This window comes from Balaenoptera borealis (assembly GCF_965194805.1).
Source record: "Balaenoptera borealis genome assembly, chromosome: 2".
In the NCBI taxonomy this organism is placed as follows: Eukaryota; Metazoa; Chordata; class Mammalia; order Artiodactyla; family Balaenopteridae; genus Balaenoptera; species Balaenoptera borealis.
The window spans coordinates 114,129,745-114,154,422 of NC_138867.1; the positions used below are offsets into that span (position 1 = coordinate 114,129,745).

The 24,678-nt window shown below is 38.9% G+C and overlaps 2 protein-coding genes across 5 annotated transcripts in view; both read left to right on the forward strand.

Annotated features, from left to right (window-relative positions):
* The window catches only part of PCBD2 (pterin-4 alpha-carbinolamine dehydratase 2), a 49,064-nt gene extending 43,301 nt beyond the window's left edge, over positions 1 to 5,763 (forward strand). For both annotated transcript variants that reach the window (XM_082381425.1, XM_082381424.1), the window contains exons 3-4: positions 4,240 to 4,320; positions 5,505 to 5,763. In XM_082381425.1, coding sequence (XP_082237551.1) covers positions 4,240 to 4,320; positions 5,505 to 5,600 — 177 coding nt within the window. In that variant the 3' untranslated portion in view covers positions 5,601 to 5,763. The remainder of the gene's footprint in view (positions 1 to 4,239; positions 4,321 to 5,504) is intronic.
* Positions 5,764 to 5,862: 99 nt separating this feature from the next.
* The window catches only part of CATSPER3 (cation channel sperm associated 3), a 58,452-nt gene continuing 39,636 nt past the window's right edge, over positions 5,863 to 24,678 (forward strand). For 2 of the 3 annotated variants that reach the window (XR_014241723.1, XM_082381420.1), the window contains exon 1: positions 11,156 to 12,969. Coding sequence is in view for 2 of the 3 variants with exons in the window: in XM_082381420.1 (XP_082237546.1) it covers positions 12,905 to 12,969 (65 nt within the window). In the remaining variant the exon portion in view is untranslated. The other variant, XM_082381421.1, reaches the window with a different exon arrangement.

The window sequence follows — 24,678 nt, forward strand, 5'->3', positions numbered from 1 at the left end:
TTTTTGGCTGCATTGGGTCTTCGTTGCTATGCGCGGGCTTTCTCTAGTTGCGGCAAGCGGGGGCTACTCTTCGTTGCGGTGCGCAGGCTTCTCACTGCAGTGGCTTCTCTTGTTGCAGAGCATTGGCTCTAGGCATGCGGGCTTCAGTAGTTGTGGAACACGGGCTCTAGAGCACAGGCTCAGTAGTTGTGGTGCACGGGCTTAGTTGCTCCGCTGCATGTGGGATCTTCCCGGACCAGGGCTCGAACCTGTGTCCCCTGCATTGGCAGGCGGATTCTTAACCACTGAACCACCAGGGAAGTCTATGGGTATAAAATTCTTCACACTTTCATTTTCTAAAGTCTTTATAGGCATTGCTCCTCTAACTTGTATGTTGAATGTTGATATGTGGAAGTTTGAAGTCAGCCAGATTCTTTTCAACATTATAGGTGAGTTGATTTTATTTGACTAGATGCCAAAAGAATTTTTTTATCTTCATAGTTCACTGACTTCACTAGAATGTGTAGACATGGCTGAATTCTTACAATCTATAGACTTAAATCTTTTGTTTCTGGAAATTTTTCTTGAGTTACATGTCCAGTTTTTTTCTTTCTTCTGTTTTTTTTTTTTTTTAAAGTTGTTCTCTTATTGACAACAATTATCTGTATGTTAGATGTATTTCGTTTTCTGTATTTATTATTTTCTAATTATTTTAAACTCGTGTTGATTTCTACTTCATTTGTCCATTTTCTCAGTCCTGTTCTCTAAGCTTCTTACTGGGTTGCTGGTATCTATTTTGCCTTGGGCTGTTAGCAGATTTCTTTGATGGAATGGTTTAGAAAGCCTGTACTTTTAGCTAGCTCAAGGCTTTTAGATTCCAACTGGCATCCTGGTAACAAGTAGCTAGGGCTATAAAAATAAATCTTTGAAAGAAGGGACAGATGCTTTTCACTGTCTGCCAAGTTTGCTGTTTAGTCATATTCCTTCTTTATTGTAGTCCATATAATCAAAATTCCCCTTTGAGGTTTTGCTTTTTTCCTCTCCTACCTACTCATCTAACTGCCTTGCAGAAATTCTTTTACTTTAATTTGAATGTGTACTGTTATGGATGTTGTTAATTTGTGGATTTAGAAATAAATGTTTGGGGCTTCCCTGGTGGTGCAGTGGTTAAGAATTCGCCTGCCAATGCAGGGGACACAGGTTCGAGCCCTGGTCCGGGAAGATCCCACATGCTGCGGAGCAACTAAACCCATGCGCCACAACTACTGAACCTGCGCTCTAGAGCATGCGAGACACAATTACCGAGCCTGTGTGCCACAACTACTGAAGCCTGCGCACCTAGAGCCTGTGCTCTGCAACAAGAGAAGCCACCTCAATGAGAAGCCCGCGCACAACAACAAAGGGTAGCCCCCGCTCGCCACAACTAGGGAAAGCCTGCGTGCAGCAACGAAGACACAACACAGCCAAAAAATAATAATAATAAAATAAATTAAATAAATAAATTTATTTAAAAAATTAAATGTTTGGAGGATTAATTTGTTCTGTTATATGGAAGAAGGATTTGGAATTATCTTTTTGCTCCCACAACAGATAGAGTATTCTTTCCCTAAGGAAGAATTAGGATCCTGTGTAAATGGTTTATCAGGCTTTTTGATATTTTATTAAATGTAAATATTAGGTGACAGTTGAAGGGAAATATGCAAAACTGAGGAAAATACAAACTTGGAGGGTGTTTGGATGTACTTTTTATGTTTTAACATTGTATGTAGATAGGGTAGATGCTTTTTCTTTGATCAATGTACCTCTTAGGATATGGATGTTCTCTTTTAAGTCATATTTGTGATGGAATAGATTTTACTACTATACTGATAGCATGCTGGTGGTCAGAGATTTGAGGAGCACTTCTGATCATGTTCAGATCATCCACTCAGTAGATCCATTTGGCTCTTGGGCAATGTTAAAGAATTCTGAGCATCACTTTGGACCTTTTAGGATAGCTTGGTTCAAAGAAATTGTGGCTACAGGGCTTAAGAACTTAGACAGTGCACCTGATTTCTTGTTATTCAGCTGTTTTCCCCAATCAGTCTGCATCAAGGTGTTATTCCACAGTATATTATCTCTTTGTCTAGTATATGTGTGTCAGTCTCTGTTTATGGCACATGGGAAAAGGAGAGAGCCATTCTTCTGAGAGAAAGCAACTGGAATCTTAGATTCTCAAGTCTGTGGGAGGGCTTTTCATTTACCATTGTTTTGTGAGGTTTACGGTATGTAGTTTGGCCAGAAGCAGTAGTGGTAGCAGTATGTGCATTCTGTGCCAGGTGCTGTGCTAAGTGTTCTTATATCCCCATCTCTCTCTTTTTTTTTTAATAAAAATAATTACATGACCTTTTTATTATTATCACCATTTTATTGATAAGAAAATTGAGGCTCAGAGTTAAATCACATGACAGTTGAGTAGTAGAATTGGGATTTGAATCCCTGGCTCAGAAATCCATGTCCTTGGGACTTCCCTGGTGGTCCAGTGGTTAAAACTCCACATTCCCAATGCAGGGAGCCTGGGTTCAGTCTGTGGTCAGGGAACTAGATCCTGCATGCTGCAACTAAGAGCCCGCATGCCGCAACTAAAGATTCCACATGCTGCAACTAAAAGATCCCGCGTGCTGCAACTAAAGATACTGCATGCCACAACTAAAAGATCCTGTGTGCCGCAACTAAAGATCCCGCATGCCACAACTAAAAGATCCCACGTGCCACAGCTAAAGACCCTGTGCAGCCAAATAAATAAATATTTTTTTAAAAAAAGAAAGAAATCCATGTCTTTAATGTCTCTCAGGGTGGTGATGAAATTGTAAATCTTCTAAAACTAAACGAGAATAAGGCATTATAGGCAAACAGGGTAAAAATTCTCAAATAATTTAATACAGGTTAACTCTGTGTTTGAATATTTAAAACAAACTTTCTCATTTGACTTGTTCCTTCCCCTCACATAGAGAATCAAATTATGAAATGAGAAGGGGTGGGAGAGTGAATATTGTTTTCCTACTGATAATTCCATACATAGTTAAATGGATTTTTCTTGAACTTCCTTCCTTTCCCTAATAGGGAAGACCTTCAGGCATTAAGTGTCAAAATGGAAATCTTTATCCTGAATAAAAGCGATTCTGAGATAGGAACCATTATGAATGACAGAATTGTTTGAAAATGGCGTCTTCCATATTTCTTTTAACTTGGAAATGCACTCTTATGTCATTTGGTGATCCAAAAAACATAGCCCAACTAACATCAGATTGGTTTTTCTGGATAGGGGTAAAGAAGTTAAATATTTATTTATATGGCTGTAATGGGTAATGCCTGTGAATTCCACTGTAACTTTGTAATTAATGTACCACTTCCTTAGAGTCTTACCAAGTATTTCTGCCTTCTGGACACGAAAGAGACAAACTCTCCTACTGTTTGCAATTACCCTCATAAAAATTTGAAAGCAAGCAAAAAAAATGTTTTTTTTCCTCTCAGGACAAGTTTGCCTTCTGCTTAACAAAATTAGGTTTGCACTTTCCCTGTGGTATGAAGACAGTGCCCTACAGGCCCCCACTTATGCCTGTGGCTGGCTCTGCAGCCCTCTGCCCCGAGGCGGAGTGCTTTCTCCTCGAAATGGCAGCGCTGGGCAGTAGCAAGAAGACCCTGAGTGGGCAAGCCCATCTTTTCTGTTACACTCTGGATGTCAATGAAAACAGTCTCTCATCCCCTTCTGTCCTGCCTGGGGGATGGGATGGTTGTTCATTTCTACCGGAGCTTTGACTTAAGACACACTCACAAGACATTTTCCCATAGTCTTTGTGGTCTATGCCTTAGTTAGCAACCCAGTCACTAAAAACAAAAGGAGCAGTGCTGCAAGAAAAGTGACTTCTAAGATTTGGGGCCAGGTAGTGAGATCCAGGACACTGAATTAAAGGGAAATTATTCCTTCTTTTGGAGAGTCTCGTCCTGAGGAAAATTAAACAGCCCAGACAGGTCACTGGGTGAGACCAATTTCCCGGTTTGTTTATTTGAGCCTGATTGTTTTTCACCATCCAGCAGCAGGTCACAGTCTTGCTACACTGCTTCCCCAGCTCTGTGGAGAACATTCGCTTTCATATTTGATTCTCCAGGCTTCCCTAAGGATTCTAGCCATGTCTTTTCTGGTCGGGTTGCTCTGGTATCTCTCTCAGGTCCAGGGCAGGGGGCACTGTCAGTCATCACTTTCGACTTCATCTTATGCAGGCTTTTGGCTTTATGTCCCGAGTTGCCCTACAAGCAGAGAAGATGAATCATCACCCGGAGTGGTTCAATGTGTACAACAAGGTAACTGAATTGCCTGATTTTGGAATCACCATAATTCTGGAGTTTAAGAAACTTCTTTCTTCCTTTCTTGCTTGTGATCCTGTGCAGCTAAGTGTCATTGTGCTTAGGAAAATATTCTCTTATTCTTTCTCTCAGAATCCCTGTGTATTACTGCAAATTAGTAAAAAAATGTTCAGATCTACTCAAGACAACAGTGACTAAGTTCTTTATTTTCATGCTTACCTTCTACAGACACTAGTATGGAAAAGTTGGGTCAAATTAGACTCCTGAATTAAACTTGAATATCTGTCATGTAGATAAATTTTTAAACCCTCTTAAGGTAAATTATTGAAAGAGATGGTAGCAAATAAGAAAGATATGGCCTTATTTAATAAATTTGCTCAAGAACTATTTATTAAATTCTCTATTCTCAGTGGGAACTGACCTTCTTAAGAGAAAGAGCAGACTGAAAAGACTTCATCAAGTAGTTTTAAGGGGGGCACAGTGAGAAGAATCACATTTGCCCAAAAAGTGTCCTTGTCTTGGTGATCATGCCATGTGGAATTTCTTATCATCTACATTTCTGTGAGGTTTCTATTATCTCTTTGAAAGTCCTCTTTGAAAAAAGAAAATTTCACATTTTTGTGATTTAATTGGAATAATTCAGAGCATACAGGTACCAGCATAAACTTTTATTTCCTAGTTGCCTCTCTTTGCCCATAATTTTGTTTTTGCTTTTTAATTGATTTGTCAAGAGGCAACAGTCTGTTCCTCCACCCCACCCCCCTTCCCTAATTTGGAAATGGGCTTTTTTTTAACATGGTTGCTAAGATATTACATTTGATAGCTTAGTTTTTCTCAGTGGCCTGAAAATAGCTGGTGTAATTAAAGTAATGGGAGTTAAAGTGGTACCTCAGTATCTCTCTCTCTCTCTCTTTTTTTTTTTTCCCCAAGAGTCAAGATTTGAGATTCTGATAGCTCATTTGCCCTTCTTATGAGAGAACTTTTTTATCCCTAGGAGGCTGCTGGAGTTTACTGGGTTTTGGAAATGCATTGCTTATTCATAATGTAGTATTTTCTAAATCATTTAATCTCCTCAATTCTCAAAGATAAATATTGAGTAATAGATTGATTTCTGAACTACCAAAGGAGAGCATCATGAATTGCAACTCAAGGTTTTTCAAAGCTGCTTCTCTCTTTCTTAGGTTCAGATAACTCTCACATCGCATGACTGCGGAGGACTGACCAAAAGAGATGTGAAACTGGCGAAGTTTATTGAAAAAGCAGCTGCTTCTGTGTGATTTCTTCCAAAACGCATGTAAAATCTTATATACACATCTAGCTCCAATGTATTTTGAAGGCAGTTTATCAACACATGAACAAATTAAGCTGTAAATTTAGTTCACCTTTTGAACGATCACATTTTGTAAAATCAGTGCTTAAATAAAAATGATTTAAACTTGAGCCTGAGGTACTTTTCATTATATCTAATCACATATATAAGGTAAATCAACCCGGGTAATTCTATTAATAATATTAAAAAAGAGAAATAACATTTTTAAAGACCAGAAATGGGTATGGGGGAGCATTCACACATTTTTATAACCCAGAAATTCAAGTGATTATGGTGACTTTAGAAATGCATTGTGTTGGAGAGCAGTTGTAAGGTAGAAAAAGAATGATGAACTCTATAGGTGAAGGGTTTAACTGTATGTAACGATTCTTATGATGCTAAAGTTGATTTGGATTTTAGCTGTTGTTACTACTTAAGTAGTTACTTAATTTACAGAGATCTCAAAAACTGGGTGAGCTGTCTAGTGTTTTATCCTTCCTTTTCAGACAGGGAGAAAGAAGAAGACAAGTGTCTTGTCCAAGGCTTCCAGTAAGGTGAGACAATAAAAGGATTCACTGTCACAGTGACCAACTTGCCAGGTCATTATTTGACATACTGAGGGAAGGAGGAACCAAGGGTCATTTTTTCCCATCATTTGCATGTTGTGACCCCTGAACTGAGGGTATGTAGCCACTGAGCTAGAAGCTACTTGGGTATTATCCAGTAATGAGCTCTGTTTACTCCATGTGTCACTGACATGAGTAAAATAGAATATAAAGTAAGCTATTATTTAAAAATTGCAGTAACTGTTCTTTGAAGGAACTCAGGAAGGTAGTTATTAATGAGATTAAAATGTAGATTAAAAGAATGTGTATGTATCTATCCAAGGAACATGCCTTATAGTAGTAGGATTTAACAAGGATCATCTTTATACCCTGCCTTACATCAGAGGCCAGAAAAATCACTCTGTGTTACAACAAGCAAAGCTTCTCATCCTCCCCACTCCCCACCAACCCTGACCCCTAGTCTGAGAAGCCATATGGGAATATGATAAGGAGGCTGAGCTCTCTGAAGCCAGTTTTTGGCTGGTTCTGTTGGCCTGGCAGGTATAGTCATTTTGCCCTGCGGGTGTGGAGTGTACACGGGGGGTGGGGGAAAGAGAGAGAAGAGTCACCCCAGACTCTGTGGCTGCTGGGAGATCCAGAGCCTGGACACTAGAAGTTGTACTTCTTTGAAATTTTTAAGAGGAAAAGGCAGGGACTTTCCCTGGTGGCGCAGTGGTTAAGAATCTACCTGCCAATGCAGGGGACACGGGTTCGATCCCTGGTCCTGGAAGATCCCACATGCCGCGGAGCAACTAAGCCCGTGCACCACAACTACTGAGCCTGTGCTCTAGAGCCCGCGTGCTGCAACTACTGAGCCCACGCACTGCAACTACTGAAGCCCACGCGACTAGAGCCTGTGCTCTGCAACGGGAAGGCCACCGCAATGAGAAGCCCTTGCATTGCAACAGAGAGTCGCCCCTGCTCACTACAACTAGAGAAAGCCTGCGCACAGCAATGAAGATCCGATGCAGCCAAAAGTAAATAAGTAAGTAAATAAATAAATAAATTAATTAAATAACATTTTTTAAAAAAAGAGGAAAAAGCAAAGCCATGTGTTTTTATAAACTTCTTCCCATATTATAGATTTGGGAGCTTTTATACATTTTATTACCAAAGATTTCTAGCCCAGTGCTTCAAATTTTTCTACATGAATTTTTCAACATGAAAAAAATGTAGACATATTTTAAAATAGAGTAAATAGGGCATTCAACCCTTATGTACTGATCACCCAGATTTAACAGTTACCAAGATCTTGCCAGTTACATCATATAATCTCCCATTTCCTTTTTCTTTGCTAAAGTATTTAAAAGCAAATCCCAGATAGCATGTCATTTTACCCCTACATCCTCCAGTAAACATCTCTAGAAAATATGGTCATTTTCTTATAGAAACCAGAATGCCATTATCACACCAAACAAAATAAACTATGATTTCTTGGTATCACCTAATACCAAATCAAATTGTTCTGAAGGTCAAGAATGTCTTTGGACAGTAATTTTGTTCTAATCAGTGATCCACACGAAGTCCACCCATCACATCTGGTTGTTGTGTCTCTTTAAGCTTTCAATCTAGAGCGAGCAAGCCTCCTGCCCTCAATTCCCTCTTTCTCTCCATATCATTGACTTACTGTAAAAACCGAGTCCTGTAGAATATTCCACCTTCTGGATTTGTTTGTTTGCTCCCTTGTGGTGTCACTTAAATTGTTTCACTGTACCTTGAATGGAAACCTTTCCCCCTATTTTGAATGTAAGTCTGAGAGGCTTAGAAACTATTAACCTGTACTGTGTATGGCACAGTGGAGAGAGCAGGGTACAGCTAATAATTGCAGTTGTCAGGACCTGAGAATGTAGCTACTAATTAGCATCTATGTGAGGATTTGACATAAGGTCCATGTTAAGGGGTGTTGCATCTGCTGGAACTCATGAACTTTAGAGAATCAAAGATCCCATATCAGAAGTCTGTGGTAGTACTCCTTGTGGTAAATTCCAACAGGATAAATCCCCAGACTTGCTCTGAGTACCTGACATTTCAACTTAAAAGAGACATTGCCAAAGTTGGAGGCCCCAACTTTTCTTCTGTTCCAAATCTTTGTGATGACAGTGGTTTCTCTGATGTGGCAAGCTTTGGGTTCCCTCCATTTTCCTTTTAAATGATCACTGGAGTAGAGGAGGTTTAAATAGATATGACCTATGACCCTTTGCATGACCTCCATAGATAATAAATCAGGGCAGCACATTTGACAGTGTCCTTTTCTAAAATGAAGTTAGTGAAAGTTCTGAAAATTGTGGTTACTCTCTGACGTTGATAGAATTTAGGAAATCTTCAGATAAATAGAATAAGCATGATTCTTTATGTTTTTGCTTGAGACAAAAAGCAGCAACATGTATGTTGCATATGGACACACACCTGACCTTTGGTAGTGTGCTGAGGTATTGGACTACTAGTGTTAATGTGGAGCAGTCTGTGTACGTTCTAATCCAGAGTTTAAAAATATACTAGTTGAACTCTATAACTTTCAGTTTTGTAAAATTTCTGCCAAACAGCAAGAGCTGTAATAGGGTTTGGATATAATATGTGAGCTTTGTGTTTCAATTCTAGTTACATGTAACTAGGAATGACTCTTGGTCAGAAGACTTGAGTCACCAAGCTGCCGTGCCTACTGACTGTGTGCGGCTGAGGTGGTGCTGCCCAAGTCAGGGAGAGTGTGAGTTGCTGCTAAAAGGGCAGAAGAGGTGGCCCTTTAGCTTCTCATCCAGGGTGCCTGTCCCGCCCACCTATCCACGAGAAGATACGGGTGATTTCAGTAGGCCTGGATAAGCTGGTTACCTCTGAGTCCACTCATCAGCTGAAGTTCCAGTCTCAGACTAGATTTCTTCATCAGTGACTTCAGAAAACACATTCAGGGGCTCCCCTGGTGGCGCAGTGGTTAAGAATCTGCCTGCCAATGCAGGGGACACGGGTTCGAGCCCTGGTCTGGGAAGATCCCACATGCCACAGAGCAGCTAAGCCCGTGCACCACAACTACTGAGCCTGTGCTCTAGAGCCTGCGAGCCACAACTACTGAGCCCATGAGCTACAACTACTGAGCCCACGTGCCACAACTACTGAACACCTAGAGCCCGTGCTCCGCAACAAGAGAAGCCACCGCAATGAGAAGCCTGCGCGTTGCAACTAAGAGTAGCCCCTGCTCGCCACAACTAGAGAAAGCCCGCATGCACCAATGAAGACCCAACGCAGCCAAAAATAAATACATAAATTAATTAATTAAAAAAAAAAGAAAACATTCAGCTGTGGTTGGCTGTGCTGATACTGTACACCAAGAACAACTGGTCTCTTCTTGACTGCTTCCAGCTAGCCATCTTTCCTCACCCCTCCAAGCATCGTGAAATAATTTTTTACATTCTTAATCTCTTCTTCATTTCTCCCCAGAAGTGTGCTTTGGAGCTTAAGGAGCAGAAGCATAGTAGTGTATCCTTGGGATTCCTGGAAATAGAATCCCACTAGGCTCAGCTACTTGAGTGAGCATAAGGATCCCTGAGGCATATTCACACAGCACACATTTACCGAGGGCCTCCTATATGGCCCGGCGGGATTAGGCACACTGATGAACTGGGGCGGGTGGAAACAGAGATGGAGAACTGATTCAGGCTCTCTCTGAGCAGCTGCTCCAGTAGGCCACTGTCAGGGTGTGGGCAGGAGCCCAGAAGGCATCAGGGGTCATATGACCAAAGGAGGCAGTAGGAGGAGCTTGATCCCTGAGGGAGAGAATATAGAATAAGACGGTGAGGCCAAGGTTTGAAGCCTGGGGACATTAATCAAAGTGTTAAAGCTTTGCTGTTGATGATTTTAAGTGGAGAGATTGATAAGATGTTATTTCCCAGTTCAGTATACCGCTTGCCTACAAGAGTATTTTTCTGTGTGAGATGGTCATATACACTTGTTTCAGAACACCTTGGGGCAGTGGAGGTGGTGAGGTGGTTACCTCCTTTTATTATGGCCCAAGGGATTAAGTTTCCAGGAATTTGACCAATTTGGCCAACTAAACATTTAATTCAACACAGGGCTACCCAGAAGCCTCTGTCTTGATTTGCCTTGGAAGTCAAAGGGGCTAGGAGAAGGAGAACGAGAGAATATATTAATCCCAAGAATTGAGCAGAGCAAAAATCCCTATTGCTCTTGTACCTAAAACATCTCTACCCCAAGGCTCGTCCCTTACACTCTCTTTAGGTGGTTCATATGTGCACATTCTGTGTCCCCAATTAGCCAGTGCTGGGCATGGATAACCTCTGCTCCTCCTGTTTCTTGTGTTCTAGCCCCAAAACCATCAAAATCTTTCCTTGTCCTTCCAGGTGTCTCCAGTGCTGTGCCCTGGCTGTGTGCTCTTGCTCTTAGAAGCCCAGAGAATTTTGCTTTCCCCTCTTCCATGACTCTTAACCTGTTCTAACACATTATTAATGGCCTCTGTCTGTCAGTTGGGAGCACTTCCTGAAGGAGGGGCTTTTGTCTGGCCTGTCTCTCAGCTTTAGCCCGGAGCGTCACAGTTGCAGGGTGCTCGTGACTCTTTTGCTGAACAGAGGTGCTCGGTCTCCTTGGCAAGAGAGGATCTGTGGGTAGACCAATGGGGAGCTCTCCCCTCCAGGGGCCTGCCGGCTAGTAACATACCAGAATGTCCAAGAGTGACTTCATAAAGCAACGGTGCCCTCTGTGGACCCTTCTCTGAGGCCTCTTGGAATCTAGATGCTGAGGAGATTCCTAAGCAGAGATTTTCTGTTGGATGGTAAAAGCAAGGAATAAAAATTGAAAATTTGGAAAATGTCTCAACACTTTTATCACCAGAACCACACAAGAGTCATTTCTAGCTCACCGTTAGAGAACGTGTCGCTGCTGTTCTATGAGACGTTATGGAAATTTCAGTAAATACTCTTTATTTCTCTTGCTTGTTAAGTGTGCAAATGGCAGTGTTGGGTCTCGTAGCCTCTTCCCACAGGCACTCATCCACTTCCCAGACTGAGGGGCTCGTCCTGGATAATCTGATTTCTCCAACTGGTGAGGCTGGTGAAATCTCAGCCAAACAGTTGTTTCCTCTGCTTTCATATCACAATTGGCTGGTTAATCAAACATTTAGTCACACTCTTATTTGACCTGTAGGCTGAATGACTAGTTTGACTCCATTTTGTCCTTTTTTATTGGCTACTATGTTAGATAATTTGAAGCCTTATTTTGGGGTAATAGACCTGATTTCAAATCAGATAATGAAAATTATATATCTTGTTTTTAATAGGTTATAAAAGTATATAAATCTATATTTTTTTACTGCATGAGACTGGGTTCATTTGTTACATATAATGGGGAAAAAGTAATACATACTCTCTGAGAAAAATTGGAAAGCACAGATAAATATAAATAAACAGGAAAAAGAATTACCTATATAACCTCACTATCCGTAGGCAGACACAATCAACATTTTGGCATACTTCATGCTGAATTTTTTTCTACCTATTTTGCACAGTTGGGATAATTTTGAGTAGAGAATTTTTATCTTGCTTTGTTTCTGTTTTGCTATCCAGTGGATCATAAACATTTTTCTAAATCATGAAAAATGCATAGACATGTTGTAGTGTCTGTATAATATTCCATGAAATGGATATGCCATGATGTACTTAACCTGTCTTTTTTTGGTTAGACTTTTAAATTGTTTCCAAATTCTCACAGCAGATATTGCTGGGATAAACATGTTTGGCTAAAGTCACTGTTTGCATTTCAGATTGTGTTCTCTTGGGGTAGATTCCTTGGGTGTGAGGATACAAACAGAACTAAGGCTTTTCAGAAAAGTTGGTCAATTTACATTCCCCTGGCAGTTGACGAGACTGCTCCGTCGCACTACACTCTTGCCAGCACTAAATGTTACCACATTTAAGCCTTTGCTAATTTTATAAGCAAAATTACTGGTTTTACTTAATTTGTACCTCCCCGATTAGTAGTGCTACTGAACATTTTGGAGGGAACTTCATGCCATTATATTTCTTTAATGAGTTGACTGTGTGTTTGCCCATTTTTTCTTAGGGTGGTCAGTTTTTTATAATTGATTTGTAAGCACTTGTATGGCTGATTATTTGATTAGCAGTTTTCCCTACTAGACTGACAATATTTAATTTTGCTTACCTGTATCCCAAGTGCCTACTGTATTGCCTGGCATGTAGTAGTCATTCAATAAAAACTTGTTGAATGAATAAATGAGTGAGTTGAACAGTAGTCACTTAATAAAAATTTGTTGAATGAGTAAATGAAGATGGTGCTTTGTTTTGCTTGAGATGGAGTGGTAACCATTCTTTTTCACAGGTCTAGAGAGGACCTGTGAGTCCTCTCTAGTAACTGAGTGGGGACAGACCCACCCAGTAATCGTCATACATATTTCAGTGGTCATTTAGTCAGCATTGCATTGCAATTTTAAAGTATATGTAGACTTATATTCACAGAAGGGGGAAAGCAGACCCTAGTCCCTAAAAAAAGTGTGCATTGTGCATTACCTTACAACAGAGCTATAAGATAATCATACCTCTTATTCAAATTTTTGACAGGAGGAAAGATACTCAGTGTCAGGCATTTGTGAAGAGAGTTATAATGAGTCGTCTCTTTAAGATAATTATGATTAGCACCGTCTCAACGAATGCCTTTTTTATGGTCTTGTGGACTGATTATAAAACAAGATACAACTTGTTCAGACTTTTTGAGGTAAGCAGACAGAATGGGTCCATTTTCTTCTGTTTTACCTGTTTTATTTCTGAAAATGTTATAAGATTTTTAAGGCATTTTGTTCAAAAGTTTTTTCTGTAGAAAGATTCTAAGGACTATTAAAATATACTCTAATATCTGGGAAGATGGTGGCAGCAGTAGTAGCAGTGACATGGTTTTTTAATCTCCCTGAATCCCCTCTTAAAAAAACAGAGCAACTAGATAGCAAAACTAAAAACCCATGGACAGGATTTATATCAAAACTAGTTAACAAGAGATCCTTACCAAGAGCCACACTGCATAGTATTAGCATCTGTAGGAGAGGAAGCAGAGGGAAGTCAGTAAGTATTCATTGGAAAGTATGATGGGCTGATGTGAGAACAGCAGTTGATATTAGGAAGGGTGTTGCCTAATCAAATACTGGAATAGCACAAGAGGTTCCTGAAATTTATGAAGGGGCTAGAACAGTCCAGACCCTATAAACTTTTAAAACTGACTCTCCACAGCTCTTTTCAAGGACAGTGCTCCACACTTAGGAGAAGTATTGGGAGTGGAATGAAAATTGAACAGGTTAGAGACCCAAAGATGGAGGAAGAGAGGTTCAGATAAAATTGGAAGAGGGGAACAGCACCAGGAAACCTTAAAAATCAAGCTACCACATTTTAAATCAAGGGGGAATATTTGAAGTTAGAATCACATTTTCTCCTAAAAGTCCAAGAAAATTAATTTAACATAAAAAAGTGCAATAGGAGAAGATTGAGGTAAAATCCCATACAAAATTATTATAAGGAAAAAGAGAGTAAAGTGGAAAATAATATCATTGTAGATAATGAAAACCCACCACAAAGACATGTTCACAAAACAGATAAAAACTGTACCGTATTATTTCAGAACAAGGTAAATGTTTTAAGAAAATGATGTTAGATAGGAAAGAAAAGAGTGAGGTGACAAATTTCAGGAAAGAATTAGAAATAAAAGAAACTCATTTCAAAAATGAAGACTGAATTAGACTAAGAACAATTAGATACAGCAGATAATAGCTTAAGAGAAATATAAGATTAAGTGGGGGAAATTCTTAAAAATCAGTAAGAAATGAAGAGATAAAAAGGATTCAAGAGAAAATGATGAAAATTGAAGATTGGGGAAAAATGACCCAACTTAAGGATAATAGGAGTCCCTGAATTTGAAACAGAAACAGAAACAAAGTAAAGGAACAGAATAAACACTAAAATCTAGGGACTTCCCTGGTGGTCCAGTGGTAAAGAATCCACCTTCCAATGCAGTGGACGTGGGTTTTATCCCTGGTCAGGGAACTAAGATCCCACATGCCACAGCGCAACTAAGCCTGTGCACCACAACTACTGAGCTCGTGCACCTCAACGAGAGAGCCTGTATGCTGCAAACTACAGAACCCATGTGCCCTGGAGCCCGCATGCCACAACTAGAGAGAAGCCCGCATGCCGCAACTAAGACCAACATAGCCAAAAAAAAAAAAATCTAAAATCTAAGAAAAGTTACCTGAAATGAAAGAATTGAAACTATATTTTGAAAGTTGCATATTGAGAATATGGACTTATACAACAAACACCAGAACATATTCTAATAAAATTATTGGACTTCAAAGGAAAGAGGTGTGGAGGAAATTGTAAGCATCTAGTCAAAGTGGCTTATAAGGAAAAGAAAATTAATTATTATCACACTTTGCTATAGTAATGCTTTATGCTAAAAGAAAATGGAGTAAAACATTTAAGATACTTCAGGAAAGAAAATGTGAACCAAGAATTCTAGATCCAGCAAAACTGACTTTCAAGTATAAAGGACATAGACAACCTATCATCAATGTTAAAAAGCTTGGCTAATATTGTTCCCATGAGCCCTTCCTTAGGAATCTAGTAAAGAATAATTTCAGCCAACCAAAATGACTAAAGAAGTATCAACATTAGGACTGGCAATGGACATTAAAAAATATGATTATTTATAGAACTAATCATAATTATGGGTGAACAAGGAGATAATGTAGCACCTAATGAATATATCCTCTGACAATGAAGATATAGTATTGATTAAAAATGGGTAAGAATGGGGAGAGTCAATGCCAAAAAAATTTTTAACCATTTTCGGAAATCAGCTTTGTGGTGATGCTATTAGTAGTATTATTCTGAGACTGTTGTGTGTGTAACACAAGGATATTATGGGACAGTTTAATTCTGTTATCCTCTGTGTTATTGAGAACCAGGTTACTCATGGCAAAAAGGAGATATGGATGTAATATAGACAAAATTAAGTGAAAGCACTGTAGTTCTGCATTTAAATTGGAAGTATCAATATAAAGTATTTTACCTTTATCCATTGAAAAACCTAGAACAATGACCAACTTAACAATTGTGCATCCTTAGTGCCCATAATGTGATTGTTTTTAAAATTAATTAATTAATTAATTTTTGGCTGCGTTGGGTCTTCGTTGCTGCGTGCGGGCTTTCTGTAGTTGTGTCGAGTGGGGGCTACACTTCTTTGAGGTACGCGGGCTTCTCATTGCGGTGGCTTCTCTTACTGCAGAGCACGGGCTCTAGGCGCGTTGGCTTCAGTAGTTGCAGAGCATGGGCTCAGTAGTGGCACACGGGCTTAGTTGCTCCGTGGCATGTGGGATCTTTCCGGACCAGGGATCGAACCTGTGTCCCCTGCATTGGCAGACGGATTCTTAACCACTGCACCACCAGGGAAGTCCCATAATGTGATGTTGAAATACCATTTCTCACTAAAAGAAACTAGGGATTCTTAGAGAAATGGCTGATTGCAGGTCTAGGGCAGAAAATATACCAGATGAGCTAGGAATATCTTGTCGTACACATAGCAAGGAAGCTATCAAAGATTACTGGGGTCATGTCAAAAGGGCTCAGGGGACAACTTGAAGAGGCTCCTACTGGCCAAAGATGGGACACTTTGAGCTCAATAAGGATAATAATTACATTGGATTTTGAAATTCATCAAATAATCCGTAAGTTTATAATTATACTAAAAAAGCTAACAGGTCACTTTTGGATGGTGACAAGGACCTAATACTTTATCTCAAAAACTGTTAAATTAAGGGAAAAAATCAAGTATTACTGACCTTTCTTATATGAACTGTATTACTGAGTAACCACATAGTAGGTAAGGGGAAACATGTCTTTATAGAAATATCCCAGTTAATAAATGAAAAAGAAATGATAGAATATCACAATTTTTCAACCCCCAGTGAATTATAGGACTTAGGCATTTTGACCATTAGTGACTGCTTCCCTCATAAAAAGAGACAACCAGACATTATATGCCTCCTATGAAAGAACAGAACCTATAATCTTTTTTTTTTTAATTTATTTTATTTTTGGCTGCGTTGGGTCTTCATTGGTGCACACGGGCTTTCTCTAGTTGTGGCGAGCAGGGGCTACTGTTCGTTGCGGTGCATGGGCTTCTCATTGTGGTGGCTTCTCTTGTTGCGGAGCACAGGCTCTAGGCATGCAGGCTTCAATTGTTGCAGCACGTGGGCTCAGTAGTTGTGGCCTGTGGGCTCTAGAGCGCAGACTCAGTAGTTGGCGCATGGGCTTAGTTACTCTGCGGCATGTGGGATCTTCCCAGACCAGGGCTCAAACCCATGTCCCCTGCATTGGCAGGCGGATTCTTAACCACTGTGCCACCAGGGAAGTCCCGGAACCTATAATCTTGCCAAAAAGATCAAACCTGAATCTGATCAAGGCTTTTCATCCAGCTGCCTATTTTCAGGAAATAGAGGACAGAGGAACATGAGTGTGCAGTCAGCACGATCCAGACTGGGAAATTCTGCAAGTCAAGAAAAGTTTCTATTGATAGCTTTTTTTCTTGTGTAAAGACCATACATTCTTGTTTCTCTGCATGTCTCATGATTTCTTTTTTGGGGGGTTGAAAATTGGACACTTTAAATCACATAAGACTGGAAACTCTGGAAACCAGATACTCCCCCCTCCCTAGGGTTTTATCGTTGTTGCCATTCCATTTTTTTTTTAATTAATTAATTTATTTTTGGTTGTGTTGGGTCTTCGTTTCTGTGCGAGGGCTTTCTCTAGTTGTGGCAAGCGGGGGCCACTCTTCATCGCGGTGCGCGGGCCTCTCACTATTGCAGCCTCTCTTGTTGCGGAGCACAGGCTCCAGACGTGCAGGCTAAGTAGTTGTGGCTCACGGGCTTAGTTGCTCCACGGCACGTGGGATCTTCCCAGACCAGGGCTTGAACCTGTGTCCCCTGCATTGGCAGGCAGATTCTCAACCACTGCGCCACCAGGGAAGCCTCTTTTTTAAAGTGACTTTCCTGAACTAATTTGATAAAGTGTATATTCTTTGTCATGTGTGGCCACCAAAGTCTCTGCTCAGTTAGCTTGATGGTCTGCTAATGATTGAACAGAGTATTCCTTAAATGCCTGGAACGAATAAGTCTCCCAGCCTTTGCCAAGGCATGTATTTAATGCCTCAGCAGTTTACAAGTCTGCCTTAGCCTTCATTTGCTGCTTGCAAAGAATCTTAAGATTAGTTAGAAGTGACAGATCAGGGCCTTCTCAGTACTTTCCTGGTACCTTCATTGGGATCCCTAAGAGTCTTAATAACTTCTCAGTTTTATAGTTAGCCAGGGGCTTTCATACATGTTATTTTCAATGATCTCAACAGCCACCCTGGAAGGTGTGTATTAATAACACTATTTTACAAATGTTGTAAGGAAGCCCATCTGTTGGACTTAGGATTTCAAACCAGCTGTTATAAATATGTTCAAAGAACTGAAAAAAAACCCCCCAAATCTAAAGAACTAAAGGAAAGTATGAGAGCAGTGTCTCACCAAATAGAGAATATGAGTAAAGAGAAATTATTAAAAAGAGCCAAACAAAAATCCTGTAGTTGAAAAGTACAATAATTGAAATGAAGAATTCACGAGAGGACTTCAACAGCAGATTTGAGCTAGTGGTAGAAAGAATTAAAGAACAGAAAGATAGGTCAATTGAGATTTCCAGTGTGAGGAACAGAAAGTAAAATGAATAAATAAAAATGAGCAGAGAACCATGAAACACCATCAAGCATACAAACATGCATGCAATAGGTGTCACAGAAGGAGAGGAGAGAAAGGGTAGAAAGAATATGTGAAGAAATAATGGCCAAAAACTCCCCAGGTTTTATGAAAAATATTAATCTGCACATGCAAGAAGATCAACAAACTCCTAGTAGGATAAACTCAGAGATCCACCTAGACACACTATAAACAATTTGTTGAAAGACAAAGACAAAGGGAGAATTTGAGACCATCAATAGAGAAGTGATTCATTACATAAAAGGGATCCTCAATAAAAGGAATAGCTGATTTCTCATCCGAAACCACAGGGGCCAGAAGGCAAGGGATGTCATATTCAAAGTGCTGAAAGAAAGACTGTCAAACAAGAATTCAATACCTAGAAAAAACTGTCCTTCAAAAATGGAGAGGAAAAAAAGAAAAACTGGAGAGGAGTGATGTCAGTGAAAATGCACAGTAGGTAGCTCCAAGAGGCCATCAGTCCACAGAAACACCTAAAAAGGGGGCAAAACTGTCAGAACTCTGGAAAATAGCCAAAGGTTTATAGTAACTGAGTGAACACTGAATCAAGAAAGGTGCAACTTAAAAAAGGTAGGAAAACTTTGTAGCATTTTTACTTGTCTTTGGCCCACACCCCTCCTCAGCATGGTGATGGTTCTGAAGATGGCAGCCTGTGTTCCCCATGTGGGACCAGAAACAACAGAGCAGACTTTGTTCTTAAACAATTGTTTGTCTGTTTTGACCTATCTGAGGGCTGACTGAAGGACTGATCCAAAGCTATTCTCTTTGTTTTGGATAATCTGGAACTTTCTCAGGACAGAAAGGTGGCTATGCAGAGGGTATTTCTCAAAACCACTGAAAGACAAATGAATGACCCACTGCCACCTGGAGCAAAAAAATAACACTCGAGGCAAAAAATAGATATGCTGAAAGCCTGAGAGGAAAATCCAGGGAGAGAGATTCTTTGGAAAAAGAGGACATTGAAAAACTCCCATGTATGCCATACATTCACAGGACAAGACACATGCTTAGGAAATAACTGAGAACATCCCAAGCTTTCACTGTGACTGATCTTTAGGCTCAGCACAAGGCCAAAGTGAATGCTAACGTACAGTTGTAAGTGGCCTGGCTTAGCACTAAAGGAATTCCTCAACACAGAGCCCATCTGCAAAGACCAGGAGAGTTTTTCTTCTCCCTCCCTTCCTCTCTCCTTTTCTCTTCCTTCCTTCTTTCCTTCCTTACTTTCTTTCTTCTTTCTCCTTCCCTCCCTTCCCTCTTTTTGCCTGAGGCATTTAAGAAAATCTCTGTTTACTAGCTGACCAGAAACTACAGAAGAAGAGACTTCAGAGACCATGCATTACAAAGAATACAGTCTTTACAAAAATTGTTTAGACAAGTCACTAAACAAACAGCTACTATCCACAAAAAGCAACAAAGACAAACCCTGAGGAGAGGGAAGAATTTAATTTCCAGAGTTACCACATTGTACAATTCAAAATGTACAGTTTTCAAAAAAATATTATGAAGCATGCAAAGAAACAAGAAAGGATGGCTTTTACACAGGAGAAATGAACAGAAACTGTCCCTGAGGAACCACAGACATTGGAATTACTAGACAGAGACTTAAAGTCAACTATGTAAAATATGCTCAGAGACCTAAAGGAAACCACAGGCAAAGAGCGAAAGGTAACCAGGAGAACAGTGTTTCAGGAAATAGAGTATGTCAGTAAATAGAAATTATAAAAAGGAATGAAACAAATTCTGGAGCTGAAAATATAATAATTAAAAAATTCACTAGAGGGTTCAAGAGCAGATTTGAGCAGCCAGAAGAAATAATCAGTGAAATAATCAGGGAACTTGAAGACAAATCAGTTGGACTTACTCAGCCTGAGGAGCAGAAAGAAAAAAGAATGATGAAAAATGAACAGAGTCTAAGAAACTTGAGGGACGCCATCAAGCATATCAACATACACACGCATTCCAGAAGGAGAGGAGAGAGAGAAAGAGGAAGAACGAATATTTGATGAAATAATGGCCCAAAACCTTGCAAATTTGATAAAGAATATATACATCCAAGAATCTCAGTGAATTCCAAGAAGGAGAAACAAAGAGATCCACACTGAGACACATTATAATCAAGCTGTCAAAAGTCAAAGACAAAGACAGAATCCTGAAAGCAGCAAGAGAGAAGCAACTTGTTACATACAAGGAATCCTCCAGAAGATTAACAGCTGATTTCTCCTCAGAAACTGTGAGGACAGTGGCAGTGAAATGACATATTTAAAGTACTGAAAGAAAAATATTGTCAACCAAGAATTCTATATCCAGCAAAACTATCCTTCAAAAAATGACGAAGAAATTAAGATATTTCCAGATAAACAAAAGCTGAGGGAGTTTGCTTCTGGTAGACCTGTGCTACAAGAAATGCTAAAGATAGTCCTTTAGGTGGAAATGAAACTAGATAGTAACTTAAGCCCTATGACAAAATAAAGAACACTGATAAATGTAACTACATAGGTGAATATAAAAGCCAGTATTGTATTTTGGGTTCGTAACTCCTTTCTTTGTATGGTTTAAAATATGAATGCATAAAACAATAATTATAGATAGTTAATGGGCACTCAGTGTATTCAGATGTATTTTGTGACAACAGAAACATGAAGAGGGGGATGGAGCTGTGTAGGAACAGAATTGTTAATATACTATTGAAGCTAAGGTTGTATTAGTTAAAAATGGATTATTGTACATTTAAGAGGTTGAATGTAATCTCAAGGATAACCACCAAGAAAATAACTTAAAAATGCAGAAATAGAAATGAGAAAAGAATCATAGTGGTACACTACAAAAAAAAAAAAACCCCCAAAACACCAAAGAAAGCAGTAATGGAGGAGCTGAGGAACAAAAAAGATGTGACATATATTAAATAAATAGCAAAATGGCAGAAGTAGTTTCTTCCTTATCAGTAATTACTTTAAATGTAAATGAATTAAACTGTCCAATTAAGACAGAATTGATTCTTAAAAAAATCCAAGTATATTCTGTCTACAAGAGATTCACTTGAGATCCAGATACAAATAGGTTGAAAGTGAAAAATACAAGAAGGTATTCCATGCAAATAGAAACCAAAAGAGAGCTGGGTTGGGTATACTCATATCAGACAAAATAGACATTAAAGTAAAATGTTACAAGAGACAAAGAAGGACATTATGTATTGACAATAGGGTCAGTTCATCAATAAGATATAATAGTTTTTCTCAAGTACCTATGGAGCATTCTACAGGATAGACCATATGTTAGGCAACAAAACAAGTCTCAGTAAATTAAAAAATATTGAAATCATACAGAGTATTTTTTCTGACAACTATGGAGTAAAACTAAAAATCAGCAACAGCAGGAAAACTGGAAAATTTCCAAATATATGGAATTTAAACAACACATTCTTAAATAACCAATAGGTCAAAGAAGAAATCACAAAGGAATTTAGAAAATACTTTAAGACAAATGAACATGAAAATACAACATAATGAAACTTACAGGTTGCAACAGAAGCAGTGCTCAGAGTGATATTTATACCCGTAAATGCCTGCATTAGAAAAGAAGAAAGATCTCAAATTAATAACCTAATTTTACACCTTAAGGAACTAGAAAAAGAGGAGCAAACTATACCCAAAACTAGCAGAAGAAAGGAAACGAAAAAGATTAGAGTGAGAAACAAAATAGAGAAATAATAGAGGAAAGTCAATAAAATAAAAATTCAGTTCTTTGAAAAGATCAACAAAATTCATAAGCCTTTAGCTAGATTGACTAAGAAAAAGAAGACTTAAATTACTAATAACAGAAATGAAAGTTGGGACATTACAAATGACCTTATAGAAAAGAAAAGTTTTATAGCAGAATACTATGAACACTTTGTACACCAACAAATTAGATAACCTAGATGAAATGGACAAAATCCTGGAAACATACCAACTACCAAACTGACTCAAGAAGAAACAGAAAACAGACATACTGAAACAGACCTATAAATAAAGAGATAGAATCACTAATCAAAAAAACCTCCCAACAAAGCAATGCACAGGACCAGACGTCTTCACTAGTTAATTTTACTCTGCATTTAAAAAAGAATGAACGCCAATCCTTCTCAAACTCTTCCAAAAATAGAAAAGGAGGGAATATTTCTGAATTCATTCCGTGAGGCCAACATTACCCTGAGACCAAAGCCAAAGACATCACAAGAAAACTAGAGACCAACATCCCCTATGAATATAGGTGCAATAATACTTGAGATACTTACATCTGAACCCAGCAGCATGCTTAAAAAGATTATACACCATGACCAAGTGGGATTTATCCCAGGAATGCAAGGGTGGTTCAACATAGAAAAAGTCAATGAATGTAATACATCAATAGGATGAAGGAAACAATTGATATAATTATCTCAGTAGATGCTGAAAAAGCATTTGGCAAAATCCAACACCCTTTCATGATTAAAAAACCAACCAAACAAACAATTTGAACTAGAAATAGAAGGAAAATTTCTTGACCTGATAATGGGTAATTATGAAGAAATCCATAACTAACATCATACTCAATGGTGGAAGACTGAAAATCTTTCCCCTAAGATCAGGAACAAGACAGATGCCTGCTTTCATCATTATTCAACATTGTACTGGAAGTTCTAGCCAGAGCATTTAGGCAAGAAAAAGAGCTAAAAGTTATCCAAATTGGAAAGGAAGAACTGAAATTATCTTTATTTGTAGATGACTTGATCTTATATATAGAAAATCCTAAAGAATGCACACATATACAAACTCAACTATTAGAGCTATTAAATGAATTCAGCACAGTTGCAGGATACAAGATTAACAACAAAAATTAGTTGTATTTCTATACACTAATATGAACAATCTGAAAAGGAAATTAAGAAAATTCCATTTATAATAGCATTCAAAATAATAAAATACCTAGGAATAAATTTAGCCAAGGAGATGAGAGATGTATATACTGAAAATTATACAACTTTGCTGAAAGAAATTAAATAAGACCTAAATAAATGGAAAGACATCCTATATTCATGGATTACAAAACTTGTTAAGAGGACTATCCAAAGTGATCTACAAATTCAATTCAATCCCTATCAAAATTTCAACAGCCTTTACAAAAAGAAATTGAAAAGCAGATCCTTAAATTCATATGAATGTGAATAGCCAAGACAACATTGAAAATGAAGAACAAAATTGGAGGACTTGCACTTTCTGACTTCAAAACTTACTACAAAGATACAATAATGAAAAGAGTGTGGTACTCACATAAGGACAGACATAGACCTATGGAATAGAATTGAGATTCTAGAAATAAATCCAAATATCTATGGCCAATTGACTTTTGACAAGGGTGCCAAGACTTTTCAGGGGGAGAAAAATAATCTTTTCATCAAATGGTGGTAGGACAACTTGATATCCACATGCAAAAGAGTAAAGTTAGACCCCTGCCTCACACTATATATAAAAATTAACTTGGGGCTTCCCTAGTGGTGCAGTGGTTAAGAATCTGCCTGCCAATGCAGGGGACACAGGTTCGATCCCTGGTCCAGGAAGATCCCACATGTTGTGGAGCAAGTAAGCCCTTGCACCACAACTACAGAGCCTGCTCTCTAGAGCCCGCAAGCCACAACTACTGAGCCCACATGCCACATCTACTGAAGCCTGCATGCCTGGAGCCCGTGCTCCACAACAAGAGAAGCCACTGCAATGAGAAGCCCTCACACTGCAACAAAGAGTAGCCCCCACTTGCCGCAACTAGAGAAAGCCCACGTGCAGCAACAAAGACCCAATGCAGGTACACACACACAAAAATTAACTGAAAATGGATCAAAATCCAAAATATATAAGCTAGAAGAAACTCTTAGAAGAAAACATAGGGGTAAATCTTTATGACCTTGGATTTGGCAATGGATTCTTAGATATGACATCAAAAGCACAGGAAACAAAAGAAAAAATAGATAAATTGGACTTCATCAAAATTAAAAACATTTGTGAATCTAAGGATACAATCAAGAGAGTAAACATATGACCCACAGAATAGGAGAAAATATTTGCAAATTATATATCTGGTAAGGGATTAATATCTAGAATATATAAAGAATTTCCACAACTCAACAACAACAACAACAAAAACCCAATTCAAAAACAGGCAAAGGACTTGAATAGGCATTTCTCCAAAGCAGATATACAAATGACCAGTAAGCGCATGAAAAGATGTTCAACATCACTAGTCATTAGAATTGGAAATGCAAATCAAAACCACAATGAGATACAACTTCACACCCATTAGGACAGCTAGTATAAAAACAAACAAAACCCCTCCCCCCATAAAATGGAAAATAACAGGTGTTGATGAGAATGTGGAGAAATTAGAACCCTTGTGCATTGCTGATTGGAATGTGATATCATGCAGCCACTATAGAAACTAGTTTGGTATTTCCTCAAAAAGTTAATCATAGAATTACCATATGATCCAGCAATTCCACTTCCAGGTGTATACCCCCAAAAATTGAAAACAGGGACTCATACAGATAGTTGCACACCAATGTTCATAGGAGTGTTATTCTCAATAGCCAAAAGGTGGGAGCAACCCATGTATCCATC